Source organism: Scyliorhinus canicula, chromosome 8 (assembly GCF_902713615.1).
Source record: "Scyliorhinus canicula chromosome 8, sScyCan1.1, whole genome shotgun sequence".
Classification (NCBI taxonomy): Eukaryota; Metazoa; Chordata; class Chondrichthyes; order Carcharhiniformes; family Scyliorhinidae; genus Scyliorhinus; species Scyliorhinus canicula.
Window position 1 is genome coordinate 21,934,347 of NC_052153.1, and position 12,089 is coordinate 21,946,435.

Consider the following 12,089-nt stretch of genomic DNA (forward strand, 5'->3'; position numbering starts at 1 on the left):
GATTAAAGGTCCCAGATGGTTTGTTTCTGTCACCTTTCGCCATCACATGGATTCTGAAACTTAGCAACCCAGAATCAAGACTCAAAAGTACTTTTCCAGCTATTACTACCTGCACAGGATGCAAGTAGCCTGGTTTGAACCATTAAGCACAGGCTGGTGCACCAGATAGTTTCTTTTGAAGAAACAATGGGTATAAAATTGATTATTTTGTGATTTACTATAAACTGACTTCGCCAGTTGCTTTCTGCTGCCTGCTAACGTGCCCATTCCGTCCTATGCTAAGCTACCTCACCGCACCGCAGACCCGGGCTCACTGTCTGTGTGGAGTTTGCACTTACTCCCCACTGTCTGCATCGGTTTCTTCCTGGGGCTCCAATTTCCTTCCACAGTCCAAAGATTTGCAAGTTAAGTGGATTGGCCATGCTAAATTGCTCTTTAGTATCCAAAGATGTTAAAGTTAGGTGGGGTTACAGGATAGGGAGAGGGAATGAGCCTAGGTAGGGTGCTCTTCCTGAGGGTCAGTGCAGACTCAATGGGCCGAATGGCTCCCTTCTGCACTCTAGGAATTCTGTGATTCTATGGAATTCCATGTTTCATCAGAGCACCAATGATTTGTCTGCCTTGGCTCCGGTGGGAGTGTTCTTCTGGTGGGATAAGATGGTTAAGGGTTTGAATCCTTCTGCAATCACTTGAGCACACAATCTGGGCAGTTATTGCGGTTCAGAAGAAGAGTCGCCTTTGCCGTGAAGAATTAACTCGGTTTCCGTCTCCACTAGTGCTGCCAGACATGCTGAGCACATCCAGCACTTTCTGTTTTTTATTTCACATTTCCAGCATCTGTAGCGTTTTTGTTTTATTCCAATATTTCAGTATTTTCACGTTTCAATGAGATGTTTAGCCAAGGCCCCCTCAGATGAGCGTAAAAGACCCAAGGCACAATTCTGCTTTGGTTCACTAGACAATACCTATTCCTCATATAGCAACCTGTGACAAATTATCTGATCATTTATTTCATTGCTGTTGCCGTTGCCAATTGGTTGCTGTGCTTAGCCTTAAAATGACCACAAAATGCTTTGGAACATTTTGACATCCTGAACAGCACCACGACAATTGCACATCTCTCTTAGTTAAATTTGGAAACCCACAATGTGAATGACTACGTCTGCCCACTACTTGCAAACTACTGAACCTGTACTTGGTGTGTGTGCTCAGAGTCAAAAAAAGGGCTTCAGTGCTATTCAACTCTTCTCCTGTGGCAGGCCGACTCATCAGATGATGTTCCATTCTTCACAAGCTGGGATTGGCTTTCGCTTCAACAAAAATTATTTGAAAATACCAAAGTCCTCCCTGTAGCCACATTGGCCCACAGATGGGACTTGATTCTATTTTGTTTGTGGTGGAAGGTGACAGAGACATGGGTCCAACACTGCACATTTTACAGGATAGAACAAGAGTTGCTAATTTGATGGTAGCTCACAGCACACAGGCATTGGCCTAAGCTGATGCCTGAACTTTAGAATTCGCCTGGTTTATACTTTGTGATTGCCGTGGTAAAGGGGAACCAGAGGATGTACTGTTCTTGTATTTCCAGAGGCGTTTGATAAGGTGCCACATCGAAGGTTATTGTGAAAAATAAAAGCTCATGATATAGGGGATAACATATTGGCATGGAAAGAAAATTGACTAGCTAACAGAAAACTGAGGATAGGCACAAATGGGTCTTTTTCTGGTTGACGGGATGTAATGACTGGTGTGCCATAGGGATCAGAGCTGGGGCTTCAACTTTTAAAACCTCAACCTTTTGCAACATAAATAACTTTGATGAATGGAAGGTGTCATAGAATCCCCACAGTGCAGAAGGAGACTAGTTGGCCCATCGGGTCTGCACCAGTCCTCTGAAAGAGCACCCTGCATGTCCACGTCCCCACCCTATGCCCATAACCTAGTAACCCAACCTAACCTTTTGGCCACTTAATGGGCAATTTTACAGAATCGATCCACCTTATGGTTGTTAAATTTGTTGATCACACAAAAGATAGGTAGAAAAGTAAGTTGTCAAGAGGACATGTGGAGGCTGCAAAGGGATATGGATCGATTTATTGAGTGGCAAATGGAATATAATGTGGGAAAATAGGAAATGGTCAATTTTGGCTGGAGGAGTGAAACAGAATGTTATCTAAATGGTGAGAGAGTTCAGAGCTGAGATGCAGAGGGATCTAGCTGTTCTAGTGCATAAATCACAAACGGCTAGTATGCAGATACAGCAAGTAATCAGGAAAGCTAATCGAATGCTATTGTTTATTGCAAGGGGAATTGAATACAAAGGTAGGGGGGTTATGCTTCAGTTATTTGTGTAAAAGTCACCCCAGTCCCAGGGGATCATGGAGCTGACTGCAGGTGATTTAACCTGAGGGTCACCACACCTCAGGCAACGGCCAAGGTTGAGGAGGTGGAGCATTCATGAAAATCTCAACCGGGACGAGAAGTGAACCCATGCTGTTGGCATCGCTGTACATGACTAACCAGCCAATTGAGCTCACCAACCCCCCTTCAGTTACGCAGGGCATCAGGGAGACCACAGGGAGAAGTATTGTGTACAGTATTGCTCACGTTATTTAAGGAAGGATGTAAATGGATTGGAATCAGTTTAGTGAAGCTTTACTGGACTAATACCTGGAGTGGACGAGTATTCTTATGAGGATAGTGTACACCTGTATCTGCCGGAGTTTAGAAGAGTGAGAGACGACTTGCTTGAAACCAGAGGGGTCCTGACAGGGTGCATGTGGAGAGGATGTTTCCTGTCATGGAAGATTCTAGAACTTGGCATCACGGTTTCAAAATAAGAAATCGCCCATTTAAGACCGAGATGAAAATAATATTTTTTTCTCGAGGTCCGTGAGTCTTTGGAACTTAATTCTCAAAAAGGCAGTGGAAGCAGAGTCTTTGAATATTTTTAAGGCAGCGGTAGATAGATTCCTGATAGCAAAGGGGTGAAAGGTCATCAGGGGTAATCAAGAATGTAGAGTTGAGGCTACATTTGGATCAGCCATGATCTTATGAAATGGCAGAGCAGGCACAAAGGGCCAAGTGGATTATTCCTCGTTCGTATGATTATGGTTCACGAGAGGGTAATCCATATAATTAAGTATGTTGGGTGTTGAGCACCAATGGTAACTCTATAATAAACACGAGGAAGCAGGTGTTGCCTTCTACGACTCTCCCAAAATGAAAAGCAGTGCCACCTGTATCCCCATTATATATTGCTGCAGTCTATTAAGCAATGCGTGCAATCTATTAAACAATTAAAACCCCCAATTCCAAATTAAATACGTGGGAACATTAGCTCTTTCCTAACATTGGGCACAGGCATTTGGGACATTATTTTTTTTGACGCACACTTTCAAAGATTGTGATCACCATAGATCAGTTGCTGCATAGTAATGATCTTGTGCAAAACGAATTATTGAAAAGGTGGCAGAGCTCTCCATATTTAGTGCACCCTCTGATTTATAAGACTTCCTTTTGTATCCACGGTCCTAACTACATTAGCTGAGCTTGGACCACAGCGATGGTGAGGAACGCTAATGTCGGTCTTGGTGACCAGGCCTAGAGAGGGAAAATAAAACAGTTTACGGTGTTGAAAACCATCCAGCAATTTAGCATGTATCTGGACAGAAATTGATTCAGCAGTGTCATCTCCCAAGAACAGCGGTCCGGGCTTGGTGAAGAATGGCTCGTCTGTTTTAGATGAGGTTTTGAAGAGCTGCTAGAATTCATGGAGGTGTTACGAAATGCAAATTTGTGTCTTTAGCTGAGGAGAGGCAAAGGAGGCGAAAATTGGGGCGAAGGAACGTGCAGGAAAGAGAAAAAGAGTGAGTTTACATTACAAGTGACAATTGTGTTGGTGACGAGCAAGTGTGGGATATTGTTACAGGTCTTCTAGCTTGAATTACAGTTCGTTGTAACCCCAGACACACACTATTTCAGGATTGAAATGATAGCGCAGAATAATCAGGACTACATAAAGAACAATCCACAGTAAATTAAATATTGAAAGTTGCAATAGATATTGTGAGAAATAAAGCCTACAGGATTTCATCCAATTCACAGCACAGGTGGATACCATTTGGCCCGTTACGCACGTGCTGGCAATCCACGTGCTGGTGGATTATGTTTCCAACGCTCTTGCAGGCAACCAGACTCCCTTTGTACCTTTTGCCACAAGTCTTTTCAACACCGTTTAATGCAAAAGGACCGGAGTATAAAAGTAGAGAAGCACTGATGCAATTGTGGGTGTTGGTGAGACCACATCTGGAGTATTGTGTCCAGTTATGGTCTCCTTACTAGAGGGGGGATGTGGTGGAATTGGAAGCAGTTCCGAGGAGGGTCACCAGATTCATTCAGGGGATGAAAGGGTTGATGTTATGAGGAGGGAGTAAACAATTTGGGTTTATACTCGCTGGAGTTTAGAAGGATGAGAGGGGATATGCTTGAGGTATACAAAATACTAAAAAGGGATTGATAAAGTAAATGTAGACCAATTGTTCCCCCTTGTGGGGCAATCTAGATGGGAGGTCACAGATATAGGTTGAGAGGCGGTTGATTTAGAACTGAGATGAGGAGGAACTACTCACAGGGTGGTGAATTTGTGGAACTCGCTGCCACATAGTTCAGTGGAATCTGAGTCATTAAATGGTTTCAAGAAGGAGATAGATATAATTCTGATTTTAAAAACAGATTAAAGGGATGGAGAACAGGTAGGGAGGTGGATTTGACACCAGGAAGAGATGGGCAGCGCAGTAGCATAGTGGTTAGCACAGTTGCTTCACAGCTCCAGGATTCCAGGTTCGATTCCCGGCTGGGTCACTGTCTATGCGGAGTCTGCACGTTCTCCCCATGTCTGTGTGGGATTCCTCCAGGTGCTCCGGTTTCCTCCCACAGTCCAAGGATGTGCGAGTTAGATGGATTGGCAATGTAAATTGCCCGTGTCCAAAAAATGTTAAGTGGGGGTTACGGGGATAGGGTAGATACGTGTGCTTCAGTAGGGTGCTCTTTGTAAGGGCGTGCAGATTCGATGGGCCGAATGGCCTCCTTCTGTACTGTAAATTCTGTGATTCTAAGATCAGCCATTATCTGATTGGATGGGGAAGCAATCTGGAGGGGCTGAATTGCTTACTTCTGATCCTGATTCCTATGTTCCTATCAAGCCTCCTATATTACACTTAATGAAAACGGTGCCTTTCTATCTGGGGAGTAATAGCATCCTGCCATATAGCTTCTAGAACCTTGCCTGTCACTAATATTAGGTTGACTGGCCTGCAGTTCCTTGAATTAACCTTTATTCTTCTTTGAGAACAAGGGAGTTACATTGGCAATGCTCCAATCCTTTCATGTTCAAGGTTATTTCAGACGTCGTGGCCAGAGCCTCTGCTGTTTTCTTTGTGACGTGTTCCTCTTGTTAAATGATGCCTTAGTCTAGAAGTAAGTGGGAGGATTAGGGTTGGAGGCTGTTTATCGCCAAGACTAAGGTGATGACATTTGCTGAATAACTCAGTCCTCAATTTTTCCCTGTTCATACGTTTGAGCCCACAACCTTCTCCAGAACAATTCGGGGTGGCTAACAAATGCTGACTTTGCCAGTGGCATTCAGATCCCATAAAATGTGTAAATGTTAGTGTTGGGAGCTGGGGAGAGCAAGGTATGCACCACCAGGAAATAATTTGGTGAGGTTTAAGGCCTTGTGTTATGGTAGCTGTCAGTAGGTTGCATTCAGTTGACGAACGATGTCATGTTAAAATAAGATTGCAGAATCATAAAATTACTGGCGCTTTAACTTGCAATTATTGGAAAAGAATACATTTGGGGAGCAATTACTGTGGTTTTAAATTGACAACCCAATACTTCCATTGCTGCCAGCAAAACAAGAGTGCTGTGTTGATAACTGCAAATGTTTTGGTTGTGTACATTGTGTTTAATAGCCACGCACTGTTTGATCTGGTATCAATCACCATTATTAATGCGATTTTGTAACATGAAGGTCTCAACTTCACAGGCTGTTTTGCAGGGTAGGAGAAAAGATTAACCTGATATCATAGTGATTGCTCTGGAGGGTAGTGTTGTCCTTCGGAGACTCCTTCTGACCTCTCTCCACAAATATAATTTTAATGTAAGATTAATCAAAACACCTCATCAAATACCCGGAGATTTTTTAATCGGGCGAGGCTGTATCAAAGGAGCCAAAATATTGACAGAATTGAGAAGCCAATGATCCTGGGTCACTTGATATTTATGGCAGTATAACGTGCTTGGAATTGGTTTCCAGTTTCAGTTGTCAGTATAAACTTGAACCCCATATAATTATAGCCATTTGTCATTGTCACAATGTCTTGATGCACCCGAGCATATAGAGGGAGCGTAATCACTGTTCCCTTGTGATGCTTATCTCCAACTTTGACTGAAAGCTGTACCAACCATCAGTCGCTGGTAGAGTTACCGCAAGTGCGTGGAAACTTAATATCAGTATGATCTCAGCTTATGAAAATGAACATTGTGATTGTGCTAGAATTGCCTGAATGATGATTTTGATTTTAACCATATTGATCAGGAGTGGCAAATCTAATTTGAATATTAAACTGAAGTATTTTGTTAATATTGTGAAGAATGGCACATCTTAAGAAGGATTGTAGTGAGCAGATTAGTTGTTGGCTCCATGCTAGAGCTGCTCATTCGATTGGCTTTTGAGGCATTTGACTGTACAGGAGCAGGGAGGATCTCAGTGAGCAAGAGAAAATAAAGCAGCGTAAACAAGAAAAGAAAAGGCACACACTGATATAGAGGCAATAATGAGCTCCGAAAGGGGTGCTGTCATTGTGATCTGAAACTGTTGTCAACAGTGGAGTTAGACTGAATCACTAAATTTAATCTACAGTGAAAATCTGTATTGCTCATTATTACTCAATATGACCATATTTAGAATCTTCCAAGATTTATCCAGAATGTGGTTTGAGGTTTACTGGGCTGTTACAGAATTTGTTCAGTCTATATCTGCAACATATCCTGCAGATATATGGTAGATTCTGAATTGCCTCTGGATATACATCTATATCAGGCAACTTTCATTGAAGGGCCCGCTTCTTAGAATCCCTACAGTGCAGCAGGAGATCACTTGGCCCATCGAGTCTGCACTGACCCTCTGAAAGAGCACCCTACCTAGGGTCATGCCCTCGCCCTATATCCCTGTAACCCAAAAGCCGCACCTAAACCTTTGGACACTAAGGGGCAACTTAGCATGACAAATCCACCTAAGTGGAACATCTTTGGACGGTGGAAGGAAAAACCGGAGCACCGGGAGGAAACCCATGTAGGCACGGGGAGAAAGTGCAAACTCCACAGACAGCCACCCGAGGCCGGAATTGGACCCGGTTGCCTGGCGTTGTGAGACAGCAGTCCTCGCCACCGTGCTGCCCTCCTTTCGTATTATGAGTTTATTCTTTCTGCCTGAACACTGTCTGCATTGATGAATGTTATTAATTGAAATGTCAGAGAGATGACCCATTCTAAAATTGCTGAATTCCACATTGGAACAATTATTTGGAAATAACCATACGGAAATCCTTTGTGACTTTGCATGTGTGTACGTGTGTGGGGCAAATTTTTATTAATAAATGGTTTTGCAAATTAGCATTTTTAACTTCCATCTTTACCTTTACAATCAGACTATGATGGAATTGTTGCAACAGAGAAAATTGCAAAGAGGTTCATGGTGTGCACGCTTGAAATATGTTCCCTCATATGAGACAACAAAGGTTTCTTTAGAGGTCCTGCATGAGCTTTGAACATGTGTCTAATCACTCGGTACTGCACAGGTAAACTTATGGCTTTTTGTCTTCTACAGTGGCCCTCTAGATATGATAGGTGACTGCAAGGTGGCATTTGTGGACGAAATCTACAAGATTGAAGCACCTGGAGCTGATGCAATCACATTAGCTGATGGACAGTTTAAAAGTATGAGGCTATTCATATTCTGGGAATTAAACAAAATGTTCAGTCACCTCCGCGGATGGTGTTTGATTCAAGAAATTGTTTTGTTCCCACTTTCCCCATCCCCTCTCCAGGGAAGAGTGGCCCGGAGTGTAAATACTGCAAGGCGGATCCCGACAAAGAATGCAGATTTTGCGCCTGTCGATTATGTGGTGGGAAGCAGGACCCAGATATGCAGCTGCTGTGTGACGAGTGTAATATGGCATATCACATATACTGCCTGAATCCACCCCTCAGCAAGATACCAGATGATGAGGACTGGTAAACCTATTTTGTTTTATTTGGGAGTGATGAGGGGGTAGAACAGGAGAATCTTTATGACTCATTTCTTACCAGTGGGAACCATTCAGGTCTCGCTCTGAATTGAACTGAAACCACTATTTACTGAACCTAAAATATCTATTTCAGCCACTCGTACAGAGTCTCAACGAGAGCAGCCTTTTCAGTAATGAAAGAACGGCAAGTGAATTATAGTTACAACAAGAACAACTGGCACAAATAGCTTTAATACCTCTGAACTGGAATTGGATATAACTAAGAGATTTCAAAGTGACTTACGAAGGCATTGTGAGATACAGGGAGGTGGAGACTGAGTTTAAAATAGAGATTCCATAACCCGGGGACACGAAGAGAGAAAACTGAATGACTGATGGGGCAGAAAGAGGGCGGTGCATTGTAAACGAATGTTGGAAGAAGGCAGTGGAGGAACTGCCATGTGGAGTCAGAGGAGTTTACAGAGGTGGGGGGGTAGCATAAACTATGCACAAATTAATGAATAAGGATTTGGGAATGAAGAGGATGGGGAGCCAGTCGATGTTGACTTGACTATTATTTAGTTCACCTCCTGTTTCCTTCTCCACATCTCTAATTCTTGTGATGAAATCTGCCAATTGGACAATTTACATTTCTGACCCCCAATCGTCTGATGTTCACAAGGAATGTACAGCCCCACTTGCCAGGGTGATTCCTGAGCCCGCAGCTACTTCCCAACCGCCACTGACCACCCCCTCCTGGCTGAGCTTATTCTTGACTTTGTTTTTGCAGCATTTCCTGCCTTTCATTTCCAACCTCCTGTAACGATAGGATTTTCTAATTGTTCTAATCTCCACCTTCGTCCTTGTGTGTGTCTCCCCGCTCCTTGACTATTTTGTTTGTTGCCCTAGCAACTTGTGCAGTCGTTAGTTCTGTTGGTGCTTTTTCATTGCCTCGGCTAGCATTCCTCTTATTAATGTGTTGTTTTTCCGTCTGCCATATTCCTAACTCTTCTGAAGTGTTTATCTATCTGACAAAGCATTGCATTAAAACATTTTAGCTGTCCTTGCTGTGACACTGAGTAACCTGTTACGCATTTCCAGCATCTTCTGTTAATTGTTTCTCAATATGTATATCTACAGCATCTGGCAGCAACGTATCTCCAAAGAAAGGGAAGGAGGGGGGAGATAAAAAATAATTTGCTTTTACTTTTTCTAACCTAGACGCTTCTTGTGACATTTCAATTGCTGCAATTACTCTCCGAAACTGTGCTTATTTAGACCACTTCCTCACTTGGCTTTAGCAGGACAGATTCTGAGGAAACACTGCCCCACCCCAACTCCGGACCCCAAATCACTCTTCAGTTGAGGCTGTTCTATACAAAGAGAAATGTGTGTTTTATCTAACTTCTCCATGGGAAGATAATAGGAAGCCTTCAGATGCTTCCTAATAAGTTTATTGATTAGTAGGTTCTTGAGTCTGTGTGCAGAATTTAAATCATGAAATTGCTCAGGTTAGCCTATCCAGAATACAGCAGTGTATTGTAATGGAAACCCAGTGAGCCAGGGCAGTCATCTGTTGCACTGTGGAGCGCTGTAACCCCACGAGCTGTTAATTGTGTTGAAGGCCCAATCTGAGCTTGTCTCTCCAAGCCAGCTGGTTAAGAAAATTCTGAGGCAAAGTCGATGCTTAACTTAATGACTAACAGTCAGTTGCAAGAGTGGCTTATCTGTGTGTTATTGAGTTATGCGCGGCCTTAAGCAAAATAAAGCAATGGGTAAAAGTAAGTTTAAATGGACTGAAATCTATAATTGAACTTGAAAGCACTATGCCCTGTGAATTATTTGTGGAGATTTTATGCATATTTAATGCCATTGTGTTTGACATTAGATGCTGGTCAGGCATTGTGTACTGGTGAGTTATTCATGGCAATTAATGCTGCCTTCCTGTATTTATTTAGTTGCACTGGTGCTGTTTTATGTCATATTTCATAGTTGACTTTCAATCATAGGTTCATGATTAACTTTCGGACGCAGGCGAAAAGCCTACTAACTAAAACAAACTTATTAGGAAGCAGCTGGAGGCTGCCAACCATCCTCCCATGAAGAAGTTAGATAAAAGAGGCATTTCTCTTTGTACACTTAACCTGAAGTTACTGTTCAAACTAATTGTTTTCTCAAGTGAATTTGGGTATGAGCCTGGAGTTGGGCTGGAGCTGTGTTTATGCTGAGTCTGTCCTGCTAAGTCTATGTGGAGTGGTCTTAAATAGGCACAGTTTCTGAGAGTGAATGCAGTCATTTACAATTTCACAAGAGGCGTGCAGGTTAGAAAAAGTAACAGAAAATCCCCCACCACACACACACACACACTTTTCCTTTTAGTTTGAAACGTTTTACTATCAAATGTTGCATGTATACGTCTTGAGGAAAAATTAACACAGGATGCTGGAACTTAGATTTACGAACTTGGGCCATTTCAATATATCCCGTGTAGCCCATAATTCTACATTTGAAAATTGCATATTTGCAGGTATTGCCCCTCCTGTAAAAATGATACGAGTGAAGTTGTGCGAGCAGGGGAAAAGCTGAAAGAAAGCAAGAAGAAGGCCAAGATGCCGTCTGCCAGCACTGCAAGCCAGAGAGACTGGGGCAAGGTGGGCACTGCTGTTTGTCCATTTGAGTTGCGTGCATGTACATTCATTAGAGCGCTGTTTGAAAATATCAGAGGGATTATCAATGTATCTTTCATCAATCTATCTTATGTACACAGGGTATGGCCTGTGTTGGCCGCACGAAGGAATGCACAATAGTTCCTTCTAACCATTATGGCCCCATACCTGGCACTCCTGTTGGCACAATGTGGAAGTTCAGAGTTCAGGTATGTATTAGCGTTCTTTGATTTGTTTCAGTTCTCAGCATAAGATGTGTTGGTAATTTTAATTTAACCATGCGATTGACGGATCAGTAAATCAGTGCTTTGTAAATAAGGTGCACAGGTAAACACAAGTTTTTTAGGAAATGATATTATAATGGGGATTGGTTGGAGTTATATTGAGCTGTGAATATATTCAGTTGCAGTATGTATGAGTTCAGGATCTCAGTATAATTCTGCCCCTATTATTGTTAGGCAATCACCATTTTTCTGGTTTAAGTTAGGCTTTTTAAAACTTTGTTCAAGGGGTACGGGTCAACATTTATTGCCCATCCCTAATTGTCCTTGAGCTGAGTGGCATTGCTAGGCCATCACAGAGGGCAGTTAAAAATCAACTACATTGCTGTGGATGTGGAGTCACATGTAGCCAAGACCGGGTAAGGATGACAGATTTCATTCCTTAAAGGACATTAGTGAACCAGTTAGGTTTTTATGGCAATCGACAATGGCCTGTTAGGAAATAGTTTATGTTTCCTCATGCTTATGTTGGAATTGGGGTTTTAATTGTTTAATTTACTCCACTTATTGTTTAATAGACAGCACCAAATATAAAGTGGATACAGGTGGCACTGTGGAAGTTGTTGGAGAAATGATTGCTGAAAACAATAAACTTGGCATGGAAGAAGTCAAGATGTGCTTTCCAATTCTTAAGAGTTACCATTGGAGCTCAACATGGTCTCATGTTTGTCATTAGACGTTTAGTTCCAGATTTTTTAAATTGAATTCAAGTTTCATCATCTGCTGTGGTGGAATTTTAACCCAGGTCCCCAGAGCATTACTCGGGGGCCCTGGATTACTAGTCCACTGGGCAATAGCCTCTTTTCTCATTTTAACAATCACTAAAGATGAAATGTTGCTTTAACATT

General features: G+C 42.4%; 1 protein-coding gene across 2 annotated transcripts in view; it reads left to right on the forward strand.

The window, feature by feature from the left end:
* The window catches only part of LOC119970157 (E3 ubiquitin-protein ligase UHRF1-like), a 157,244-nt gene that overhangs the window by 117,433 nt on the left and 27,722 nt on the right, over positions 1–12,089 (forward strand). For both annotated transcript variants that reach the window (XM_038804257.1, XM_038804256.1), the window contains 4 exons: positions 7,895–8,004; positions 8,115–8,301; positions 10,822–10,945; positions 11,062–11,169. In XM_038804257.1, coding sequence (XP_038660185.1) covers positions 7,895–8,004; positions 8,115–8,301; positions 10,822–10,945; positions 11,062–11,169 — 529 coding nt within the window. The remainder of the gene's footprint in view (positions 1–7,894; positions 8,005–8,114; positions 8,302–10,821; positions 10,946–11,061; positions 11,170–12,089) is intronic.